Source organism: Podarcis erhardii (assembly GCF_964252035.2).
Source record: "Podarcis erhardii genome assembly, chromosome: 5".
Lineage (NCBI taxonomy): Eukaryota > Metazoa > Chordata > Lepidosauria > Squamata > Lacertidae > Podarcis > Podarcis erhardii.
In genome coordinates this window covers 23,657,529-23,684,127 of record NC_138509.1, presented here as the reverse complement: position 1 = coordinate 23,684,127, position 26,599 = coordinate 23,657,529, and the positions used below count along the sequence as shown (strand labels likewise).

The 26,599-nt window shown below is 39.3% G+C and overlaps 1 protein-coding gene across 1 annotated transcript in view; it reads left to right on the top strand.

Moving 5' to 3' along the window:
• Positions 1-24,550, top strand: part of BMPR1A (bone morphogenetic protein receptor type 1A) — a 54,712-nt gene extending 30,162 nt beyond the window's left edge. Inside the window, exons 3-13 of the mRNA XM_081861233.1 lie at positions 6,569-6,782; positions 8,895-9,057; positions 11,291-11,393; positions 11,686-11,785; positions 13,734-13,833; positions 15,324-15,468; positions 16,868-17,060; positions 17,708-18,005; positions 19,597-19,772; positions 20,688-20,818; positions 21,479-24,550. Of these exons, the coding sequence (XP_081717359.1) occupies positions 6,716-6,782; positions 8,895-9,057; positions 11,291-11,393; positions 11,686-11,785; positions 13,734-13,833; positions 15,324-15,468; positions 16,868-17,060; positions 17,708-18,005; positions 19,597-19,772; positions 20,688-20,818; positions 21,479-21,604 (1,602 nt within the window). The 5' untranslated portion in view covers positions 6,569-6,715 and the 3' untranslated portion in view covers positions 21,605-24,550. The remainder of the gene's footprint in view (positions 1-6,568; positions 6,783-8,894; positions 9,058-11,290; positions 11,394-11,685; positions 11,786-13,733; positions 13,834-15,323; positions 15,469-16,867; positions 17,061-17,707; positions 18,006-19,596; positions 19,773-20,687; positions 20,819-21,478) is intronic.
• Positions 24,551-26,599: the final 2,049 nt, after the last annotated feature.

The following is a 26,599-nucleotide window of genomic DNA, read 5'->3' as shown; positions in this document are numbered from 1 at the left end:
TCCCAATTCCAAGGTTTTGCTCTTGTCAGTTACCACTGGTTCAGACATCAAAACCATGTATTCTATGCGAAATTAAGTCGTCTCCCCCTGCATCATTTTTATACTTGTTTACATTGAATTGCTTTTTGACACTTTACAGCCCATTCACACAACTTTTAGAAATCCTTTTGGAGCTCTTCACAATTGTGTTGTGTTTTGACCATCCTGTACAATTTAGAATCATCAGTTCCTCAGTTCTCACTCTATAAAATGAGTGCGTTAATTACCTTGTGCATAAATGAGAAAGAGTTGCTGTGGATTAGATCATAATTATAAACAAAAGTGTGTTACAGCCTGGTGTTGATAAATGCTAGGGCTCTGTGTAATACTACTCTTAGCTTAGCAGTTGGTACTTCCTTGGACTCCCCCACCCCCCCTCTAATGGCAGAGAGGAAGGGAGGAGGTTCTACAGTCTGATTCTGATTACTTAACTATTGTGAAGCAACCAGGAGCATTGAATCTGAAGTGTTGGTGTTGCCCCTCTACATTCTTAGTGTTAAGATTCACAAATGTTAATGAATGATACTACATGAGTTGGGCAAATCTTCTGACCCAAAGTTCACCTGCGTAAGTCCTGAGATGACATGATTTAACAAATTGTATGGTCTAACTTATCATTCTACACTTTCACTCTTCAAACACTTTCCCATAACTATAGCTGGGGTCCCCCCCCCCCAGCAGATATGTCACGTCTACCCCATTCAAAATCTTAGAAGCCAGTTCCACAGATTAAAATCTGCAGAGCACATAGGGTCATGCCCTATGTTTTTAATATCTTGCACCCTTCAAAATGTGTTGACAATCAATTGATTTCTCTCCTCTTCATCCCAAACACCCCCTCCAAAACCCAGCCCTATCTAATTCAAAATATTTGTTTCCCTTAAATATTCTGATAGTTCTTTGTTTAATTGTCTGGAATGTCGCTGGCATACCAAGAAGGCTGAAAGTTGTAACACCACTGTGTTTCTTTCACTGTGGGTATGCAAGAATTTGTGTGCCTCATTCTTCTGAATTAATATTTTATATAGCGACACTGAACTGCAAAACAACGGCTTTTAACATTTTATCCTTAAATAAAGTCCTTCACTGTTTTGTCTGTAGGGGATGGCGGGAGGGGGAGATTGCTTACTGAAGGAGAAGACAGTATTCTTATGCTAATCCAGTCTGTGGATAAGGAGCAATGCAGCCATGCAAACAATGGAAGTGGAGCCAGAAAGTCTGCTGTGTAGTCTAGCACGCCTTGGAAAGCATATGAGACAGGGCGCCTAGGGCTGCTTAAGGGGAGGGGCCCAAGAAAAGGGGAGCGCTTTACTCCAAGTTATTTTATGGAACTGGCAGATGACCAAAGAAAGGAACCTTACTACGTAGACAGAGAGAATTAAGATGAGGGGGATGAGAGAAAGGAGTTTCTGAAATCTGCTTTCCAGTTCTCATAGACTAAAACCCTAGCTTTGGCTTTATTTAATGTATGGCTGCAATTGAAACCTCAAATTCAGCTTGAAAAGATTTTGACATAAAACTATAAATATTACAAAAAAACTTATTTTAAGAGAAGATGCCGACTTTGAACAGGGTTTTGTTAGATTTACATGGTTAAAATATGCGACCACACAAATCACTGACCAGCAAAATGCCCATTTCTGTTAATTGCCTTTATATTTAACTTCTGGCAGTGTTTTATTTAATTTATTCATACTCAACCTTTCAAAACCTTCATCTGCACACTCTATACAGTTAGAAATGAGGCATTACCATCCAGCTGGAGTTCTACTTAAGTGGCTTACCTATTCCTGAAGGAATGAATGTTGTAATCTAAAGTTATCAGCTTGCATGTCTTGCTGAAGAATGATAGCAAGCATTTCTTCTTGGCTTATTATCTTTTCAATATGCTAATACTAGGTAGTAAAAGCGAGATGATGAATTCTTAAAAGAAATACCAATTGTATAGCAAATTAATATCCGTTTTTGAACGCTATGATTTCTCTGCACAAGGGGCAATAAAGTGGGCACCTGGAGAACTCATTCTGCAACATAATACTAACATTTATTAATGGCAGTTGGCAATTCACCAGACTTTAAAGGGAGGGCTGTTTAAATTTCATAGGTGAGGTATAAGTATCATAAATAAATATGAACCTGCAGCCGATTATTTTGGTGGTTTTATTTAAGTGTTCAGTTTTTAGTATGCACAGTGGTACCTCGGGTTAAGAACTTCTGGTGGTCCGTTCTTAACCTGAAACTGTTCTTAACCTGAGGTACCACTTTAACTAATGGGACCTCCCGCTGCTGCCGCGCCGCCGCTGCACGATTTCTCTTCTCATCCTGAAGCAAAGTTCTTAACCCGAGGTACTATTTCTGGGTTAGAGGAGTCTGTAACCTGAAGCGTCTGTAACCCAAGGTACCACAGTATTGCATTTTATGAAATGAGGGGCTTTTGCAGATTCTGGTCAAGAAGTTCAGAAGTTATCTGTCAGTGGGCAACAACGCTGAGCGAATGGAAGTTCTCTCTGCCACCTTTTCCCTGACTACAGTCATACCTTGTGTTACAGACGCTTCTGGTTGCGCATTTTCGGGTTGCGCACCGTGCCAAACCCGGAAGTACCGGAACGGGTTACTTTCGGGTTTTGGCGCATGGGCAGAAGCACAAAATCACGCTTTTCGCAGAAGTGCTGGATCGTGACCCGCACAGATCACGTTCGCAACCCAAGCGTCCACTGTACTTCACTGAGAAAAGCTCCTTCACAGGGGAAAGGAAGTGCCTCTCCAGCTCTGCATGGCTGCCAGGCAGCCATGCTTATTGAACAGCACTATCTTCTTTCTTCTTGCCTCCTACCCACCCTCCTCACTAAGGAAAAAAATCCTCTTCGAGACAAAAGGAGTGCCAGCTGTGTTAACTCCATGTGGCTGGTGGGCAACAACAGCTGAGTGATGACAGGTTGCTGTGGGGATGCCAAGGAACGCCTTCGTCGGTGCTGGTATGGCAACCTCCAATCTAAGCAACTTCTACATTGGATGACAATAAACCCACCAACAAATCACAGAACATGTCTGTAGACACAGAAGTGACATATGAATAGATCACAGAATTTTAGAGTTGGAAAGGGACCCTTAGGATCATCTAGTCTAACCCCCTGCAATGCAGGAATATGCAGCTGTCACAAATTGATGATGGTTTTCAGTGGATCCCTTGTCAAAATTAGGAGCACCTGTAAGGATCTGTGATTTGATGAGTGGGGAAAGAAACCATGAAAAAAGTATGTAGCATTCAGACTATTCTAATGAATCTGGCATGCGCACTTAAACTCACATTCTTTTTCTCTTTCTTGATTTTCTTCCTTTTCCCTCTCTCCTGACGCTTGTAGCACAGTATATTCCCCACAGTGGCACCTGCCCTGTGGAACGCCCTTCCAGCAGAAGTCAAGGCAATAAGCAACTATTTTACTTTTAAAAGACAACTGAAAGCGGCACTGTTTAGGGAAGTTTTTAATGTTTGATGCTGTATTGTTTTTAATATTCAGTTGGAAGCTGCCCAGAGTGGCTGGGGAATAAATAATAATAATAATAATAATAATTACTCATTTCTACTTCATTTTTCCCTCCCCTTTCCCTCCTCATTCAGTTACTCCACTTTCCAGTTACACAAATTCTGATTTGATAATTGAAAATCATATAGAGCTGAAAGAGGAAGTGAAAAAGAGCATTACTCTTCTAATTTTGTTCTTAAGTTCTAGTACTTTCAGAGGGGTGGTAAGTGGGTAGTGAGCCAGGGATAGGACACTATTGCGTGTCACATGGAGTATCACATTGGCCACTCCAGTTATGAACAAACATGGCAATTTAAAATCTTTTAAAATATTCTGAAATATTTTCTCTGTTATAGGCAAATTATTTGTAATGCATTTTATTAATATCAAACAAGTGCATGTAAATCTTACATAGCTGATCCTAAAACATTAACCCAGTTCATTTTGTTCTTTAAATTGCACCCAGCAACCCTCCTGATCAAAGCATTTCTTTGTTGAACATAGCCTCATTTTTTGCACTTTTAATTACTTCATTTTCATTTTTATTACAACGATTACATGGCATTGAAACAACTCTGAAATGCTTTTTCCTCTGGCTCTCAGAGAACTCAAATGTCTGAGCATCTTTGAGAATGTATTAGAGAAAAGCTTTAAATGGCCAGGATAAGCAAGGGTTTATTTTAGGGGTATGTGTTAGCCCTTGTTGATAGGGTGAGGTAAAAATCAAGTAAGTTAGTATGCTACATACAGGAAGTACAAATGACCAAGGTCTGCCACTCTAGAAGCATAAGCTTAGTGTAACTAAATCCTAGTGGTTTATGCAAGTTAGCTGTGCCACAAGTTATGTGGTGAAAAAACACCAGATCATCAGCCAGTTGATCCCCAGGGAAAATTGCAACCTGGCTCCGGATATGGGTCATGAAAGCAGGATTTGCAGCTCTGCCTGCCTGCCTGCCTGCCTGCCTGCAATCTCTGATTCTTCAAGGGGGGGAAGAAAGTAAAAAATAAAATAAAATAATCTTAAAGGCATGGTCATTGTCTTAGGTTCTTGCACTTGGTCCTAGATAAACTCCTCGTCCCTTATATATAATCAGCTTAATTTTGGATACTTGGGTCCTTTTAGCCCTGTTGTTTTTGGGCCATCAGAAGTCAAATGCTCACACATCTAGGAGAAAAGTTCCAGTAATGTTGACTACTACTGGTGTGGGGACCCCATATTTGACAGTCTTTTGTGCTGATTTGTGCGAGTTCACACCTTTTACAGTGTCTTGCACCCAAGGAAAGCTTTGGGCTGGATGTGATTCAATGCCACCTTGTTGAGGACACTGTCCTGGATCTGTGGGTGTATGATTTATGGTGCCCGAAAACATTTTGGGGTCACACACACAATTTCTTAGTCATTCCTGCGTTCTTGGACTACATTTGGCATGTGAATGCTATATTTTGACACTGACTTGCACTGAAGGAAAGTGTTGGGCTGGATGCAAATACCATCTTATAAAAGAAATTTGAATGCTTATTTTGGGATGATTCAAAACTTACGGCAGGGCGTACAAACCAACTTATTAACTTTTTAATTGTTATCTGAGGTCATTGTGCATTCATGACCATTACACATGCACAACAATTTTGACTGGGGAAAATTATTCTGGAACTGAAAGGAGACAATCTGCCAGTCATGGAAACGTGATTCAGGGATATAAAAACTTTAGGTCACTTTTAAAAAAGGTTTTCTAATTGAGAATCAATTCTGTGATTCTGTGACAATATTGAGGGCTGTGTACAGTCTGAAATGACATAAAGCAAATGTAAAATCAATACAATAAAAGCTGAAGACTTTTTGAAACAGCAACACTATCCGAGACCTAAAGGCTAAAATATTCATTGAGACTTTTAAAAGAAGCTTTAGGTGGAGATATTCTGGGCAACTATTATACTCTGGGCATAGCCCAACATTGAATATACATCAATTGCTGTATCCACGGATAGGCTATTCCATTGCAATGGTTCTATTTCTTGTAGTGAGGAAGCTGCTTTGTTTCTTCATTACTAAGAAGTCACAGATGTGTGAAAAGTAGGCCACAGGTCGAAGGCTGCATGCCCCCTGCATGCGCAAATTGAAAGTGACAGACACCTCTATGCTCTGCCAGTAATTTGCCTCCATGTTAAATGCCTATGAAGCAGTAATTAAAATGAAAAGTTCTTGGGTCCTGCCAACAGACAGATTGAGTTATTTATGGTAGAAGCAGCCACTAACAGTAATTGCAGCACATCCTTGAACAAATACAAGTTTTTTCATTCAAGAATAGCGCCAGGCTGACAGGGGTCAGGAGGTCAAGCCCACTCAAACAAGAGGCCAAAGAAAGGCAAAATCAGTGTTCTGTTCATCTTAACACAGAATCTGTATTGTCTATATTAACTACCTAGGTGTCCAAATTGCTGTTTATTCCTCTGAGACCTAGTTAGGCCCTATTAATCATTTCAAAAACATCACTGTGAGATTACTAAAAGCTGCTACATTTTAATATATCCATGTTTGCCCACTTTGTTTCTGAAGTGTACTTCAAAATGGTAGAGCAAAATTCTACTGCCTTCCTTTTTATGCAGTTGAGCAAACATTGGAAAAGTGTTTTCTAGACAGCTTTGTATTTAAAGAAAAATCTTTTTTTCTAGTAGATGTTTATGCACTGGTGTGTTAGAATGGAATTATCATTCTTTTAAAATTCTAAGTTCTACAGCAATTTCACATTTTTAGCTACATAGGTGTTATCAATCAGCTAGTTGTTCAACTATTAATTTTAAAATGTTGTATAGTTATCCAATGGATTAAAATACAAATAGGTCATATTTTAGTCTTTTAAATATACTTGTACATGTTTTATCACTTCAAGCTTTTACTGTATCTTGCCCATTTGATACCCCCTCCCGTTTTCAGGGTTTGGGGAATTTGCATAATTTTATTCATCTGTTAAAAAATGCAATTTTGTTTCGTTTCTTTTTTCCAGAAAACAAATTGGAATAATTAAACCATTGCTTCAACTGGCCACCAAGTCTTCTAGCAGATTTTGCTAAACAGTCCAGCTTAGAACTTGTCAAGCAGCAGGGCAATTTGCCAAAGTTGACAGTGCACAGGAAGGATTTATATTCGAACAATGATTTGTCTGAAAGTTTACATCAGATTGCTGGGGTTCTATGCAGTCATCATTTCTCAAGTTCAAGGTAAAGTCATACTTGTAAAACATTTGAAAAAGAAAGTTTTTTGATGTATGGAATGTTCATGTGCATAGCCAATATTTTATGTTTTAACTTCAGTCTGAAATAGATGCAGATAAGCTGCTGCTGTTTTTGAAATGTAGAAACAACATGAAACCTGAAAATGGTTTCCATCTTTTTCAGCAACTCGCAAACCCTCTGCTTTGAAACAAAAAACATCAGTTACATTTTTACAGAAAGGGAGATTTCTAACATAACTTTCATAGAGAGTCTATGAAACAGTCTGTTGTTAACAGGACATGCTGCCTACCTTTTAGTACTGTGATCCCACTTTATTGGTAATATAAGAGCTGGTTACCAAGAAGCAGGCTTTCTTGGTTAGTCTTCTATTTCAAAACCAGTACGGCAGTACGGGGGGGGGGGGGGGCTGGTTAACTATAATAGACCTTAGTACTGAAAGCTGGGAAATGTTTTGATTTGGTAGATGCTTCTTAATTGACTTTCATTGACATGTTAAGATTTTGCTATAAAAAAATATTCCAGGTTCTGTTTGATGTTTTAATTTGTTGGAAGCCTCCCAGGCTGGAGCAACCCAGTTAGATGATGGGTGGCATATAAATAATAATAATAATTTGTTATTATTTATGCAGTTCATACTAAACTCAATGATAAAATTCCTTTGTATTTTAAATGGTGCAGCATTTGCATCTGTTGACTAATTTCCATCTCTATGGACAGTCTTATTCAGTGAAAGCTTCAGATTTTTCTGAGTTAATGTGGTGGCTATAATGTTTTTAGACGAAAGACCCTAAAAGAAAAAGGACACAGTGCACTTAAGGAATCTAAGCTATCAAGTTCTTTCCTCACACAGGGAAGATTACCTAGTGAATGCACAAGCTGCTAGTCAGAAAAGTCTGCTAGCCTCCTTTTGACAAGGAGGGAATCAGGGTAGATATGGCTGTTTTTATGAGACTAATTACTTGAGACTAATTGCAAAGTCATTATTCAGGTATAGGCCTCTCTGAATCACCCAGAAGACTATGTAAACTGTGAGCTGAGTCATGGAAAAAGTCAATCAACTGAAATTTATAGGCATAGACGAAGGTTCATTTAAGCGAGAAAGCAAAGATGTTAGAGATATCCAAAGATACCTGCCTGTTTTATTTATTTAAAGTATTTAAATACTGCTGCTCAGTTCAACCTCATTAAGTGGTTCACAAAAGAATATCACAACATTTTAAAAAGTTACAATGAAATGGAAATGCAACTGTTTGTTTAGAAGAAGCAGTAACAACGTTATTTGGCTCCTGGACTCCGTTGAGCATGCTCAGTCCTTGGAGGGCGCCATGTTGGTGAAGGCTAACTTAGATTCTGTGCCCATTATGGATAGTAATTGAAATAATATACTGATTTTATGAATATTTAAGTGTTAGAGGAAACTCAGTTTAATCTGAGAGATGTGGCCGTCCCCAACCTGGTGCCCCCCAGATGTTTGGACTACAACTCTCATCAGCCTCAGCCAGTGCAGCCAATATTCAGGGATGATGGGAATTGTAGTCCAATAACATCTGGAATGCCACAGGTTCCTCACCCCTGCTATAGAAGTGTTCTACGCATGATCCTTAGCAAAGTAGAAGTTTGTACAAATTTAGTAGGAATAAAAACTCAACAACCAAATGAAAATTTTAAACACCTTACTTTTTGAGATAATGTCAAAAAAAGAGAAATGCATTTGGAATTCATTTCCATTAAATTTCATATAATTATCAGGACAGAACTAACATTTATGTTATTAAAACATAATTATTGTATTATGCTCAGCTGCCTGCAATATCAGAATGTTAACATTGATATTTCAATTACCTACGTTAATTTATGTTTACGCTTGTTAATTTGAAAGTCAGATTAAAAAAAAAATTAAAAATAAATCTGTGGTGGTTCACTTACAGGTAATTAAGTTTTCAAGTTAGGTTTTAAGTAAGCAAATGAGCATTCCAGGTTTGCTTTGGGGCCGAAACAGAAGGACTATACAGAGGCTACTGCAGCCGAGAGTTCTAAACCTTCAGTGTAACCCTGCCTTCCGAAACAAACCATTATGTTTGTATCTACATTATACAGGGCAGAATCTAGACAGCATGCTCCATGGGACAGGGATGAAGACTGATCCTGATCAGAAAAAGCAGGAAGATGGAGTCACCCTAGCTCCAGAGGATACGTTGCCCTTTTTGCAGTGCTACTGCTCAGGGCACTGTCCAGAAAATGCCATTAACAATACATGCAAGTAAGTGTTGTGGGCAGAATAAAGACTGTTTCCTCATATGTACAAGTTATAGTAAGGTTAGAGGTTTCAAATATTTTCACTATTCTTGTTTCTCAGTTCCCTCGTTCCACCCTTTTTCAGTTCATATACTAATATGGTCAGGTGAAATGACTTTCTGAATTGAGGATTGGTTAAAAGCTTTTAATATATTTCTTAGAATTTGTCTATACCTTGTCTGTGGCCTCTGAGGAGACACAAACATGGTTTCTGTACCTGCAGAAAATTTCATTCAGGAAACCTACTGTCTTCCAAGGTGGCAATTACATTGGTGAGGAGTGTGATGACGAGTGTGAGTTATAAGCGTGCTCCAAGTGTTGAGTTCCCATATTTGACTCGCATACACCAGATCAGAGTCGTACTGAAACCAGATATTTCTTCTTTCCCAAGGTTGCCTCTTCATTCCACCATAATGAGGCCATTGTCTTCCGTAACCTAGCTTCAGAGTTTTGAATGTTTATTTTTCCAGAACGAAAAGCTTCTTGAGTAGTCTGGATCTGTTTATTTGTTATGAGGGTGCCAGACCCAACATTTCACCCACTAGTATCTTCATTAGTTCAGCTGTGCCTATGCCTACAGACCTCCAAAGTTCCCTACTCCAAAGTGAAGCCAGAGCTGTAGTGACTTCCATGGTATTCCTCCAAGGTCCACTGCTGGATGTCCACCATGCTGCTACTTGGCTACAACGTTTGGTTTTCATCTGTAATCTGCTTGATTACAAGGCAAATGGAACTCAGCAATGTCTTTTGGAAGGGCTGCATTTGCGTCCTTGACCTCATCGTATCTTTCCTGCCTCTAGTAAGCTAGCTTGCTTTACTACCCGTATGTGTACAATAGCACAGAGACCACGAAGAACGGGTTGCTTACTTGTAACCTGAGACTTTCCAATAGTCATCTGTGCAGACCCACAACCCACTCTCTTTCCCCACAGTAGATGTAAGTATGGTTGTTATCTCCTGCATAGTCTTCCCATAGGGCTGTGGTTTTTGAACTGAGCAAGAATGCATGAGCTATGTCCCTGAATGCGTAAGCATGGAAGGTGGGGGCAGGGCACTTGCCAAACCTCTAGACTAGCTTACATGTCTGCACATGTGTGTCTACATAAATAACAACTCGGAGAACTACAGGTACAGCTAAACAACCTGTTCTTCTTGCATAGCATAAGGGGATCTGATTTGGTCAAATCGTCACATTAGAATTGTTGCTTTTTATTGCCCTCTAGTGTTTGTTTTTTATATAGTTTCTACATCCAAGTATTAACATTCCTGTAGTTGATAAATCTAGTAGATAGAATTTTTAAGATGGAAAACCAATCAAATAATTTTGAAGGCATATGTTTTGATTGGTCATAAATGTCCTATTAAATGTTATTAATACTGAATTGAAAGATTTCATACTTTTTTATTATTGACCCGAATGGGCCATTTTACCTTTAGCTGCCTTTAATCTCCAGGCATTCTGCTTGAATCTCCAGGTTGAAACAAAGTCTATTGAAATCAGTGATACCTGTTTATGTGTGGATAGGATGAGAATGAAAAAAGAATGAAAAAAGAAAAAGAAAGAGGGAAAAGTTCTGTAGCACCAAATTTTAATGATATCTATTTGGTGGAACAGACTTGGATCTTGGCACATATGTTGAGGGAGATTACTTAATTTTCTGCTTGAGAGTAATTAAAGAGCCGTATTTCAGTTGGCTTCTCTTAAAAACAGTTCAAATTATGAGATGCAGTCAGAGAAGCTTCCAGATTTTGAAAACATTGAATTGGTGTTTGCTTAATTACTAGGCCTTGAATAAGAATTTGTTTAAGTGCTGATTTTTGCAGGCAATAGAGGATTGATTTTCCATGGGTATGTACAATATTTTCAGTGTCACATGATAGGCATGACTAATGTATAGGAGGAGTCTTAAAGGTTTTTTCATAATTAGCATTAATCTTGGAATGTAGTCTTCAGGAATAGTTCATCTCCCTGGAGTACCTCCCTGGAGTACCCACCATGACTTTCCCACACCATCAAGCAAATCCAACCCTGTTTTATCTGTTCTGAAGTCCCTTGTTTCCTTTGAGTGCAGTATCATGAGTGCCATGTGTCCATTATACTGGAAGGAAGAATACAAGACAATAATCGAATAGATATAAAAAGGGTGGGTGAATGCAGAACAGTACACAGAGAATTGAAGTCAATTTATCTGTTCCAGAACTAATGGACATTGCTTTGCCATAATCGAAGAAGAAGAAAATGGCGAAATTACACTTGCTTCAGGCTGCATGAAGTATGAAGGCTCAGACTTCCAGTGCAAGGTATTCCAACTGTCTTCTGTTGCATGTGAACCCAGGCAGCTCCCCACACTTAATTCCAATATTTGCTGTTCATGCAAGTAATTTGCTCCAAAAGCCTAAAATTGAGAGATTTATTTCTTTGCCAATTTTATCGTTTCTAACATTAATACTTTGTCTTAAAATCCTTACAGCAATCTATTTAGCAAAAATCTACGTAGCTTTAATCTTTCCCTTTGTTGAAACTTATGTAGCTATAGAGAGTTGTTCAGAGAATACTTGTGACAAAATATGCATCATTTCTTTTTCTCTATAGGACTCTCCAAAAGCACAACCACGACGGACAATTGAATGCTGTCGGACAGATTTCTGCAATCGAGATTTGCAGCCCACATTACCTCCTCCCATAAGTCCAGGTATGGTGCTTTCTGGTATTTCCAGAGTATGGTTTGAAGGTATGTGAGACCACCACCTGCTGAAGATGATCAGGCTGGATCTGGTTAGTGCCTGGATGAGTGTCCACCTGGGAAATACATGCATGTCACACAACCTTGGGTTCTGCAGCAGAAAAAAATGTGGACCATAAATGGAAGAAAATGCATAAATATTCCACAGGCAGGATCCTTAGGGATGTGAACCAGGTTTTTGCATGGGCACTAGCATTTCTGTCACAAACCCTTCCCACTAGCCCCCTTGACTGCAGCAGCTAAACCCAAAGCAGCATACAGCATCAAAAAGTTGGTTTATTTCAGCATAAACATAATGGGAGATAAAAAGTCTTGGGAAATAGAACTATCTTTGCTTGGCACCAAAAAGATGTTGGAATAGATACTGGGTGAATTCCAAAGACAGGGTGTCACAGCCAATAAATCCCTCTCCCCAACTACCAGCTGCATAGCCTCAGGCAGACAGAAGGCTGGTTATGAGGGAATGCTACCCTTGGGGTAAATTCTCCCTCCCACTCCTGATGTAGATGTTAAAGGGGGTGGCAGAAAGGAACCCTTTGGAGCCCCATAGCATAAATGCCAGAGTCAAACATTAGTCACACTGCACCACCTTCTAGAATCAGCCCTCTGTCATTTTATGTACTATATTTATTACAACTAAATATACAAGTCATTTCATATGAGGATCTCAGTACAGACCAAGTTGCCCTTTCTTCCTTTGGATGCGATAGAACCAAATTAGCTGTGTTTGCTTTTCTGCCCATCCTGATACTTTGCATTGACTATCATATTTGCTCATCACCCCAACCAAGATTGAGGAGCTTGGAGACCTTAAAGTGATTATAGCATCTTGACAGGCAAACAGTGACATGTTGCCAGTCAAGAGATCACTACTGCTATTCTCATTAAGCTACCAAAAAAACTATCCAACCCTCTCAAGGGGCTCCAGAGGATCATTAAAAATTTAGGATGCTGCTTGCTGTTTGGAAAGCATTTTTATGGATCTGTGTGAGGACCTGCCCCCAAGCTATCAGCATTGTTTGGGCTCATTTGTGAATGAGGAAGTCCCTGGTTCAAATTTCAGCTCTGTCATGAACTCACTAGGTGGCCTTAGGCAAGCAACTCACTCTTGGTATCTTCCCTCCCATCTGCAACGTGGAAATTAATAGTACTAACTTGACTTACAAGTTTGCTGTAAGGATTTCAGATAATGCATGGGAAGTGCTTTGACCACTTGAAAGTGCTAATGTTAATTATCGTGATCATTATCATCACAGTCATCAGCGTTGCTGCCTTCAGCAGTCTCCCCACCACTTTCCTGATTTTTCACCAGTCTCAACTTTGCTTTAATTAACCCCCCCCCCCCGAAAACCGTGTATTTATTTCCTGGTGCAGTAATAAGAAAGTAGTAAGCATAACCTGTACCTTAACTCTCCCCCCCCCCCCCCCCGCTTCTCTAACTTGTTTTTCAATAGTTATTGTGTTTCATCGGAGGAAGCTAAACCAAGCTGGATTGTCAGAGGAGTGGTTGTGGAAAATGTCCTGTAAATCACGCACCAAAGTCTTACTGCATTTGATTAAAAAGAATGAGTGAATTCTTAAAATAAAAATAAAAATGGGGAGTATTGTAATATAGAACCAGAAAATCACTTCGTATGACTTGATGTTCACAGAATTAACAAAATCCGACTCACGTTTCTAGCACACAAGTACAGGAGCCCTATCCTTGGGGATCCCGCATGCCTACTGATTAAAAGGAGGCCTTCCACACAATTGCTGTATATGTAGCTATGCAAGAGTTGCAACGGGCAGTGTGGGGATGGATAGCTTTCCAATATTCCCTAAGTTTGTCTCATATTTCCCAGAGATAAATTTACCTTTCATTTTAATTATATTAATATTTTGTTCCTTTATTTAGGTGGCATCTTTGATGGCAGCATACGTTGGATGGCTGCATTTATTTCTATGGCAGTCTGTATAATAGTTATGATCATCTTATTTAGCTGTTTCTGCTACAGGTAAAAATCTTGTTGGGTGATATCCTATTTTTCATGCATATCGTATTGCAGATTTGTTGCTAACTAGTTAGATCACTAAGAATGTCTGGAGGTATTCTAGAATCAAACATGGTTTGATTTGCATCACTGTGAAAATAGTCATATGTATGGAAACCAATCTGACGTGAAACTTGACACAGACAGCTCACTATTGTGTACACTCTACATATACTGGAATATAGGAGTGTGTTTCAAGCATATGGCCTTGTCCCTGCTCTGCATCTAGCACTCTAGGTATTTTTGGACTACAGCTCCCATCAGCCCTTGCTAACATAGTTAATGATTCGAAGCATCTGGATTTCACCAAGATGGGGACGACTGATTTAGAGCACTGCGTGTGATCTGGGGTATACCCTTTTCTATGGCAGTCAGAGTCTATTTATGGTTGTGTTTGCATACATACCATATCACATACATACATACCAGGGTGTTGGACTAGATGATCCTTGGTGTCTCTTCCAACTCTACAGTTCTATGATTCTTTGATTCTGTGATCTGATGTTCCATATGCAAGGTGGGAGAATGGGGAAAGCAGAGGAGACTTGGTATTGTGCTCCATCCTGTGCATGCACCAGAGGACTCTGTGAACTGATCCTTAGACTACAATCCTATACACGCTTAATTGAGATAAAGCCCCATTGGGACCTACTTTTTAGTAGACATATAGAGGATTGCACTATTGGCCTAATACAGAGTAAAGATAGCAATCTGAGCAGTATGTGACATTGGCATTTTTAAACCCTATAATTAAGCAACTCTTAGCATGATACTATTTTTGTATCATACTTAGTGTCTTACCTCTGAAACTTGCCATTTGTAACTCATCTTGGTTTTGTCTTTTAAAGCAAAGTTGCAATCTGGCTCAGTCACTTGCTGCATCAGCACTTGAGAGCTTAGGATGGATTATAGCAGCAGCTATGCAACCCACCCACCCGTCATGAAACGTTGCCTCAGTGCCAGCATTGCAGAAAGGCTACAGTGGCACCACAAGCTTATTCATTGTCACACATATTCAGGATCAGGGTGCCACCGTCCTGATTTAGCTATGAATTGTTCAGTTTGATCTGAGTTTAACTCTGTACACAGTAAAATCAGAAGGGGACCTTGAACTTGTGCTCTTCTTCCCACTCTGCTTAGCATGCAGAGAACTAAACTGGGAGATCCAACAATTTGATATGTGGGTTTAATATCCAGAGCCAATAATAATGAAGGAAATCACAAATTCAAATGACATTGGCCCCTCAGTTCAGGTATTCACTTCCGTGTGCTGTTTGCATTTGTCAGGCAAAATTGAAAACCAAGAAATGAAACTATATAGACAACATTTGCTCACTGATGCAAAAATTGATAAAAAAACCCCACCAGTGCGCAATATTTTTGGAATTATGTCACTGTATGCATAGTTACTTAAAATAACACCATGTTATATCAAGATGTGTTTTTCCCCCCAGGCATTATTGCAAGTGGGTAGCAAAGAGAGGATGTTATAATCGTGACCTGGAGCAGGGTGAAGCCTTTATTCCGTCTGGCGAGTCACTTAAGGATCTTATTGACCAATCACAGAGCTCTGGCAGTGGTTCAGGACTTCCTCTGTTGGTAAGCCTGTGGTTTACCTGTGCTTCTTCAGCTGAGAGTTCTTTATTTTACAGCAGTCATGTAGTTAACAATTTGCCTGGAGTTTTTTGAAGCTGAGGAGGCTGGCAAGGTGGGATAGTTTGCTCAGTCTTTCTTCTCTGAGCCTGCTGAATTTCTATGCTATCTTCAGAGGACGGTACTTCGCCTCCTCCATGCTTGCCTGGCACTACTAGTCTCCTAGCATGCTAGTTTTTAAAAAAACACACAACTTATTAGGAAGGCAGTTTTATTTGAGGGGTATGTGTGGAAATTTAAATACACGATTTTTTGTTTAAAAAGAAATTGAAGAACCTATAAGGGAGAGGTGGACCCTGTCCCCAGATCTTTCAGTCCCCTAGGTTGAAGCCACATTAGGTGGAAGATGGACTCCTTGGCTGGGAGAAAGGAGCCTGCACTATCTCCTCAGTCCCTGCTGGGCAAGTCTTCAGCTAGTCTGTCCTGCTTTCTGCTTAATCCCACAGTGCAGGAGAGACAAATGGGGAAGGTTTCTGGGAAACTGTTTCACCAGTCAAAGTAGATCGTCAAACCATTTGGGATACGCAGAGAAGGTATTCAAGAGAGACAGGTTTATAAAGTTAAATAATAGTTTCTGCTAGTTTTTCCTGTACATTTGGAAAATTCAGGTAGGTCCTAAACTACAAGCATGTACAAAACATCATGGGAGGTCAACGGCTCCTTTCAGAAAGGAGCAGCTGACATCTTTATACAGAAAAGGGCTTTATTTTTTCCCCGGTTTGGGGAAAAGGGGAGCAGAAGTGGAAATAGTAAATAAGTAGGGCAAAGTACTCAGGGTGTGGGAAGCACATATGACACTGACTGGAACAATTATAGATGGAAACGAGGTGAGTGTGAATGTCTCCTGTCCCTTACTCACCCTAAGCAGGGTTAATAGAGCCAGGTTATTAGAATACAGCTTCTGGCCAAGTGGGTAAACCAGTTCTTTGTGGGGTAAAAACACACACACCCCCAAACAAAAAAACCTCACACAGTTTGATCTTAGGTTAAAAGATAAACATTAGATTGTTGAAGACCTGTTTATGTCAGAACAGGGTTTTTCTGCCCACCGAGTCTTGCCACAGTTCCAGTGAAATTCATTTCATGTTGTGTTGACCCAAGACCAAATATTTCAAATATGTGGATTGGTTCCATGAGCAACAATAAGAAAGAATTCATTTCTTGATCTGGTTACGATTTAGCTTGTTAAATTAGTGGCAGATTTTTGTTTAACTTAACAGCTCCTTTGTAATGAATTGTTTGAGTATCCACTATTATCGGTGAAAAAGCAATCTCAGAATAAGAGCTTCCAAGCACTTGGTCAGCATCCGTAGAATCACTCAGTGAGTTCAGATTTCTTCTTCAGGTCCAGCGGACAATAGCCAAACAAATTCAAATGGTGCGGCAAGTTGGAAAAGGGCGATATGGTGAAGTCTGGATGGGTAAATGGCGGGGTGAAAAAGTGGCAGTGAAAGTATTTTTCACCACTGAAGAAGCCAGCTGGTTTCGAGAAACTGAGATTTATCAGACAGTTCTCATGCGCCATGAAAATATACTCGGTAAGTATTGAAAACTGTTTTTGGATCAAGATGTAGTGTCATTCTGAGAAGAAAGACAAAACCTGCTAAAATCTATTAATAATGTAGTTCATCTGCAAAGTAGAAATCCTGTTAAATTGAAAGGGATGACAATGGGTGTTTTCAGGGTTGTTTTTTATGGAAACTGAACTCTAGTCTTTTCCAGTCACTTCCACGGCAAAACTCCATTTATCCTCAGCGGAACTACTGCTAAGTTAGGAATCCGAGATTTGTAGTATGTGTAATTTATTTATTTTTCAAATGTATACCCTACTTTCCTGATGAAGCTGGAGCCCTAGTAATTGAGAACATAAAGCAACAGAACAAATGCTAAAAGCATTATCAAACAATAAAAACAAATCAACAGCAGATTATGAAATTGTCTCTTCAAAGTCAGACTGTACTAAAAAAAAGCAGATTGAGAGGTCTTAATTCTCTTCCTAAAAGACCACAACTCTTTTAGGCTTGTGTTTTGTTGCCAGGGAGTTAGATGTTTAAATGGGTTGGAATGGTGGGAAAAGCCCCACTCCATGTCACAGAAACGTCTGCTCAGTATCCATCCCTGGCACAGCGTTAATTTCACTATTTGTGGGAACATTCAGCACTAACTAAGTTTCTAACTTCCACAGGTTTTATAGCAGCAGATATTAAAGGCACAGGCTCCTGGACCCAACTCTACTTGATTACTGATTATCATGAAAATGGGTCATTGTATGACTTCCTGAAGTGTACCACTCTGGACAACAGATCTCTGCTCAAACTGGCTTACTCTGCTGCTTGTGGCCTGTGCCATTTGCACACAGAGATATATGGAACGCAAGGCAAGCCTGCTATTGCACACAGAGACCTGAAAAGTAAAAATATCTTGATAAAGAGAAATGGGACTTGCTGTATTGCTGATTTGGGCCTAGCTGTCAAATTCAACAGGTAGGTAATCCAATCCTATCCTTTGTAAACTCATGGAGGTATCTGTGCACAAATCTGAAAAGTGTGATGGATTCATTTGACTGGTTCACAACTGCAGAATCTTTGTGCATAACAGGAATGTTCCCGAAAGAATAAATATTTTCTTTGCAAAAGTGGACTTGGGAAAGAATAATTCAGACAAGGTATAGCCACAAAATGTTCTTGGACTAGAGATCTCGGAATGTCGCGAACACAAAAACAAATTGCCCTGCTTTCAAAGAAGAGCGAGACAGATGTTGTTACTGTTCAGCATTCTTTTCTTCCGTGGTAGTTTCAGACACTTCACTCCCTTTAATGCTCACTTTGAAACAAATTGAACTGACAGCTATAAATTGCATCCAATATGCATTTGTCTACAAATAGTTTACTTCATAAAAATTCTCCATGCAGGCTGTTTAAAAGACTCCTTACTCCTGTGATCTTCACTTTAGCAGGCAGGTTGGTTATGCTAGTCTTTATTTAGCAGATTTATAACCCACTACTTAAGATATTTTCTGAACAAGACAGCTTGCAAAGTACACATCCAAAAATAACCAATAAAATATAATGCAATAAATGATTTCTAACATCTTCCTAGTAATACTATTCAGAGCCATCACAAAAATAACAAATAACCCAGTGTAACTTAAGCGTACCAAAAAAGACCATATCTATGGCTCATCTTACAATTAGCCATTGAAGACCATGGCAAAGAGGTGGGTCTTAAAGGCCCATTTGAAAGTATTGATGGATGGGATTTGCTGCTATCACGTAGTACAGTGGTCCCTCTGGTTGCGAATGGGATCCGTTCCAGAGCTCTGGTCAGATCCCGAGGAATTCGCAATTGGAGGTGCTGCTTCTGCGCATGCTTGCAGCATGGTTTAGCACTTCAGCGCATGCGCACGCAGTGAAACCCAGGAAAATACTTCCGGGTTTGCCACATATGTATCCCGAAGGATACGTAACTGGAGGTGAACGTAAGTAGAGGTACCACTGTATTGAGTTCCTCAACTGTGGGGCCACCACCAAAAAGCATCTATTCTGTGTGTCAGTCATCTATCCAGAAGCCGTTGGCAGCCAGGAAGTGAGTGCATGGAATTCCACCCAGGTTTGGGGCTGCTGGAGCAGCAACACAGCACTCTTCTCACCAGCCCAGTCAGCTTCTATGCTGCCTGCAGAGTACGTGGCATCCCTTCCTCTGTGGACTCTACGGAAGCCAAACTGGCTGGCAAAGTAGAAGCAAAGCACTCTGCTAGCCGAATCAGCTTTTCTGCAACTGCCACCTGCTTCCATTGCTAGGAGTGCCTGTGGGCCTCGTGAGCCAGTCTTTTGCAGTGGGGAGTGCTTCTAGCCGGCACCTTTTTTTTTATTAGTCTGCTTATTGCTCATAAAACCAACATTTTTGCAAGCTGATATTTTCTAGGGGCTTAGTACCAAGGCTGTGTTACACTGTTAAAAAAAACCCCACTAGTTTAACAACTGAAGGAAAAAGCTTCATTATTGTAGCTACTGCTTCTTGTTGCATGCTAGTTTTACATTATTTCAACCATACAACATTTTATGTTAATTTCAGTGATACAAATGAAGTTGATGTCCCTTTGAATACCAGAGTGGGAACAAAGCGTTACATGGCTCCAGAAGTCCTAGATGAAAGTCTGAATAAAAATCATTTCCAGCCATACATTATGGCTGACATCTACAGTTTTGGCTTGATCATATGGGAAATGGCTCGGCGTTGTGTCACAGGAGGTAAAGCCTACATCTAGTCTTCAAATATGATAATGCGTATGTTCTAAGTCAGGAGTGGGGAACCTTTTTTTTGCTTCATGGGCCAAAGCCGTATCAGGATCTGCATCATGGGCCAAATTTAATAGGTGTCAAAATCCCTTCCACTTAAATCGCAGGGACTTAAGAGGGGAAGCAAGAGAAGGTTCACCAAGCCTTTTCCAGGTCTCTTTGTGCTTCCCTTTTAAGTCTCTGAGATCAGAGGGAGACTTGTAAAGGGCTGTAAGAAATCCCTGTGCCTCCTTTTGAGTGAATAGCAGCTCTGGAGCTGTCTTAAAGCCTCTAACGCCAACTCTTCCTTTTCTCCATGAATCCCCAAGCACTCCCCCCCCCCAGGCAATCCCCTGACTGCTAAGTGTATGCGCTGCACCCACAATCTCTCTTGCCAGCAACATGGCCTCCAGAAATTGAAATTGGTGACTCTCATTATTTATAAAGTTAGTGTTGCTCTGTACATTAAGTGCTGCTACTCCCAGCGTTCCCTTTTTCTACCAACCCAACTTGCGTGGGGCTTGGAGTGTAGCATGGGTAATGGGGAAGGCAATATGGTTTTGTGACAAAGCAACATGTCTCTTTATTTTGCCCATTCTGTCAAGCGTAGCATCTGTGGAGACCAGCCTGAATGTTCTCTTTTAGTTTCTCCTTTCTTTGCTGTTCCCTATTCCCTTGAATGTGTAGGTGTCTCAGCCTCTATGTGTGCCCCCCACCTGAACTGCTTGCAAGTAGGGTGGAATATTTCCTTTTGAAATGCAAAAATAAGAGCCTCTCTTAAGTCTTGTAATGGCCTAAAATCAGAAGCAGTTTTGGTATATTAGTCTTGTCTGCAGCACATGGGATAATTTTGAATTGCATACTTAAATTTATATCATTTATTTGCAGGTATTGTTGAAGAGTACCAACTACCCTATTATGACATGGTGCCAAATGATCCTTCATATGAGGACATGAGAGAGGTCATATGTGTTAAGCACCTGCGCCCTATAGTATCTAATAGATGGAATAGTGATGAGGTAAGCATGCTGAAAGAAGGAGAATCTAGTTGACAATTCTTTTTGCCCCACTTACGGAAATAAATTTTAGATTTGAAGGGAAACATTAACTTAGAAGTTTTCATTGTTTGCTGATTGGAAACCCCCCCCCCCAAGTCTTCACACTTTTACCAGTAAAACCTTTTACTATTATTTATCATGATGCATGAACACTACCAATATTTTATTCTTCTTTTATTAGAAAAGGTTTACTTATCTGCTGTGCACATTAACAATAATTAACTCCAAACAGCAACAGTATTTCACTTTGATATTAGGCAGACATCTTCACTATATTGTTTTTGGTGCCTGCAGAAAACTTTTTTTGTTTCAGCAAATCTTCCCAGAAATGTAAATTTGAGATGTTTTTAAAAACATAACTGTATTTGATTATGTATCTTTTTTAAATTGATGGTTTTAGTTATCTTTTGCATTTTTAAAGTCATTGTTTTTAACATTTGACTTTATTTCTATTGCAGTTCGCTTGTTGGTTCATTTTTGTAAACCGCTTAAAAGCTTTGATTTAATTATAAAAGCCTATAAGTGGTTTAGAAAAACGAGCCAACAGTTGTTAGTATAGCAGTGTACAAATCCTGTTAAATACATAATTGTTTATGCAAGAATTCCTTTTTCTATTTTCAGTGTTTAAGAGCAATATTGAAATTAATGTGTGAATGCTGGGCCCACAATCCTGCCTCTAGACTTACAGCTTTGAGGATTAAGAAGACACTTGGCAAGATGGTAGAATCTCAAGATGTTAAGATTTGACCAAGAAATGCCATTGGACTGCTATGCCTCTTCACTCAAGCAAGTATAGGGTCTGGTGGGATGGGGCTGGGTCTGATTTTCAGCCCCCTTCCTCACCACTTTTACAGGCTGCTAATATTAAATCTTTCAGTACTTTGTAGAAAATGGTATCCACGTACACTATATGGTATCATTTTACTCTTTTTGTTTTTGTTTGGAGCTGCGTTGAGATTTTCTTCACAATTTCAAACTCCCCTAAAACTCATTGAATTCTGAATTTCATATTCAGATGATAGTGCTTTCTGTGAAAGCCGTAAGTTAAATGAATTAAACAGCGGAGTGGGGGAGGGGGGAATAAGCTTTTTGCCTACCTGTTGATACCTTATCAAGTCTTGGTGGATTAGCTTGCAGTCTGGGGTACTAAATAATTTGAAAATTCCTTATGCCTTTTATGGTTTTGTGTGGGCGTGCCAGGATTTTTCTGATGCCATTTGGAGTACCTAAGAAGCCATTTAATTTCATGCAAAACTACTATTTTCTTTTGCAATGCCTTGGCTCAGCATATGGAACCTATTTGGATTTCAAAGAAAATCAATTTCTGCCTTCCTCTGTGCTGCATGGAAAAATTATATACGTTTCATGACCAAAAACCAAAACGGCTACTATAAACCTATGCAGTAAGTCACCGTCAAGTGTGATGTGAAGAACAGACCAGAATACAATTCATACTCCCAGTGCTATGAATTCCCCAAAGACTGAGCACACAACATGGAACAGTTAAACGTCTCCGATAATTTAAGTGCCTGTAATCTTGTACTGTAAACTGTATCTTAGCTAGCTTTAAAAAAGGGAAGTTATTTATATAGTGTTCAGTGTACTTTTATTTGCTACATACCTGCTCATTTGTATATGTGTAAACATAACATACTCACATCTGAAAATAATGAAACTTAATAATCATATTCAAGGTGAATGTGACTTGCAGAAATGTTGGATAGTCTGTCAAAGTATGTGCATGGATACTACAAAGATATAAAAATTTCCCTTTTAGAGGCATTCATTAAGACCCTTAATGCAATATTAGAGTGAATTCAAATAAATGTGAGGATGTGTTAAAATTTTGTTCTATAGGTTGCAAACAGTAAATGGTCAGGCAAAGGATTGCAGTTTTTTTTTTTTAATTTATAGATGTACAAATCTTATTTAACATTTCCTTAAATCATTGCTTTTTCAGTGATGCCTTTAAAGTATTAGTATCAGCTGAACAGTTCACAGGATACATAAGCTATGAATTAATTTATTTTGAATGCAGCAAGTCACAGACAATATTGTGCCACGGATCTTGAGCAAAGGTGTGTCATTTCTTTTCCGTCCAGTACCAGGAAAGCAATCGGGCTGACGTTCTAAAATGTCTTTTTGTTTTGTTTTGCACAGGTAGCTGGTAAATATTTGCCATAAATCAAATTATTACACTAGACTACTGCTTTCAGGGAACGCTTTCCACCGTTAACTGACGTGTTTAAGAACTTCTGCATGGATTGCTGTTTGTCAGAGAGTATTTTGAAGATTCAAGAATTGTTTGTAGGTACACTCAGTCCACTTGCTGGGCCTGTTTGGCCTCAATATTACATTCTCGTAAGCCGAGTATATACTCTAGGACACTTTCAGCTGTCCACTATGGCTCTGAATAGCAGAGGAAGATCAGTAGTGGTAGACAAGTGGTCTCGGGAAGCCTGTCTGCTTTTACTGATCATCTTGAGGCACCTCTGACGTAATCTCTTGAGGAACCCCAGGATTCCTGGGAGTGCAGATTGAAAACTGATGTAGGCTATATTAAAATACAATGTTAACAAATATGTTTGAGTTTTGTCAGAATAGTTGGTGAGGTGTATATTTTCCATCATCCAGAATGGGATATTTGTTTTCTTGTTTTAAGTGCCATGTAAGTTGGGTAGCTTTTTTAGTGGTGCATTATATTTTGACATTTAATTTTAATATTGACTTGAGAATCTAAAATAAAGCAAATGCCAATACTATCTCAGAGCCACTGGGTTACATCCAAATTAAGTTATTTGCACTTAAGCCACATTTTCTCCCAATGAGAACTAACCTAGTAATGACTAACTTTTCACATTGAATTCAGTGGAACCTAAGTTTAACTAACATGGTTTGGATTTAGTCCATTATTCCTAGAGTCCAGACATATCTATGGGCTATTTCATGTCCCTGATACTTTCTTAGGAGACATTTTAGCTAGAGCAAAGGGAATAGCCCATTATTTCTGAACACACTGCATTTTGTAGTAGAAGCAACAGATGTCTGGCATTTCACTTTCTAATTGGAAGTGCCACATTCCTTCCAGCTATGCAATTAGTAGAAATGAAATTTGCCTCAAAAAGACTTGAGATTGTTAAACAAGTTTTGAAATAATTTCCTTCCAAAATTTAGTACCATTAACATAATGCTTATGAAAAGTTTTGTTCCTTTAGGTAGCTCAACTGTGACCTTTGCTAAAAAAAAAATTCTTGATTTCATCACATGGAAGTAAGATTCAAAAATTCAAGTAAATTTTATTTTTGATCTCTTGCCCTCTCCACCCCTTGGCAATTTTACATAAGAGCAAGGGGAGAAATTGTACTCTGTCTTCTTGATGGTACTAATCATTCTGTGTCCATGTTTCCTTGGATCCATTCTACCAGCTGCATGAATGTCCCACCTATATTGGGGTTTGTTTTTTAAGGGCATCCTTAACACCTCTGTAGATCACTTTAGTGATCTGACCAAAGCTGTGCTTGGAAGTCATTTGTTGCACTCATACTAATTAAGCAGTTGTAAAAATGTTTGACTAATTCATGATTGTAAATTAATTCTCAATTGGGAGTAGATGCCAGCAGCAATTCTGCTATATGGCTGCACTTGATGTGTGGTAGAATCCTTCTTACTACTTGGTGGCCAAACAGCCTCACATGTGGAACGCCCTCCCACCAGATGTCAACTACCTGACATTCAGAAGACATCTTAAGGCAGCCTTCAGGGAAGTTTTTAACGTGTGATATTTTAGTGTATGTTTGGTTTCTATGGAAGCCGCCCAGAGTGGCTGGGGAGGCCCAGCTAGATGGGCGGGGTATAAATAATAAATTATTATTATATTATTATTATATGAGCTTCTGCAGTATGGTTTTATCTCCAGGCTACCACCAAATATTCCTGGTGGCAGCTTGCAGACACATGACATATATCTGATTCACCTGGTGAGCCAATACAACATGAAGGATGTGGCCACTCACAGAGGCATTTTCAAGTGGCCATGACATCACAGCCAAAGAGTGAGAAGTGACCTTAAATGTGGCAAAATTGAATTATACCATTGTCAAGAGAATTGGTTTGTTTTTCAACATTATTGCCTTACCTTATCATAACGCCAACAGACTCATTTCAGATTTTTTCATGTTATCTTTTATTAGACTACGTTTAGTATGTGTTTGTGTGTCAGTTCTTTAAAAACACATACTTGCTTATGTCTTCCATTGTGTCCTATACACACTAGTTCATCAACAGCGCATTTGTGCCTTGGAAGTATGCTTTTGAAATAATTTCCCACTTGCAAATGAATGTGTACCTTGAAGCTTTGAGAGTATCATGATAGTTAGATTAATGAAAAGTATAATGGTTTGATTGCTCCCTTGTTCCTTATGAAGCTTACTTTTCAACTCTCCCTCTTTTTTTAAGGTAGCTGTGCCACCCTTGGGAATTTGAAAGCAGCAGGGGCAGCTCCATTTAAGCCTGTGAGGAAGGTTGGTTAGTGTTAAGAAATTAACCCAAATGCTGAATGTATTTTGCAGTAAGGAATACTAGAGGAACGAGAATGAATGGAAATCTCCCCTTGGAATTCCATTTGCTTGTTTTCTAAAATATTCCTGAAAGCCAATATTGTAATTAAATTGGGTGGCGTTTTCAGCTCTGCAAAATATTTTTCTCCCATTGTCATCTGAGAGAACTTACTAATTATCTAATAACAATCAGCCAAGACTATTGGTATATATTTTGAGTATCACACTTCTTTTTAAAAATAGCAAAAAGCCATCATTTCACTAAGTTCTAACTAGTGCCATAAAAAACCCAAACCTATTTGCTTCTTATGCCATAAAAATGCCTACCTCCATAAATACATTTCTTGAGCGGCTGCTGTCACCTTTTGCTTGATGTAACACCTTCATATTCCAAGAATCAGCTTCTTTATGAACCCATAACACCTGTTTGTGTCACTAACAGCATCGGTTTCCCATGTCTATTTTGATAAATCCTTTCCCTGATACTCTGCTCAGCTCTAAACATTATTTGCCATTGGCCTCATGACACTACTGTCATTGCATCTGTACCTTTCCAATGCATGGGAAACAGACTTTTCCGTTTCCCCCATTTGTGAGCGCTACAACTTCTCTGTTTAAATAGAGTAAGCTGACACACTACAACTTTGTAGGTTGCCTTCTCTGCAGTAATGCTGTCTGACGTCAAGGTGTGATCTGAAATACTAGAACAAAATTTATTATTTTCACGCAGCATACTAATTTAAATACTGAGTCTTCTGCCCAGTTTCAATGTGAGAGGACTCAAATTTGGCTGGTCTTTTAGAAAAGTAATTATGTACCTTTTGCCTCGTCTTGTGATGGTAGCTATTGTTGGCCTAGTCATTCATATTGAATCTTCATCACTTCTTATATCATGTCTCCAAAACCAATTTTGGTGGATTGCAGAAGTTTGTAGAAAAAGACGGGACAGGTCACCAGACAAATAAAAGGGAGATTGTTGTGTAAACAGGAGTGTTCTTTCACAACTCCCACTCATTCTAAACTGGTGTTAAAATTTCTGGTGGATTGTGCCCAAAATGAAAGACTTAACGATACTTCAAATGATCATCTCATTGAACAATTGCCTTGTTGTATAGTACCCCTGAATGCAATATAGATGCCCACATACTGTATTCATGTTTTGTGCTCTGACTTACCCATGCCCAAT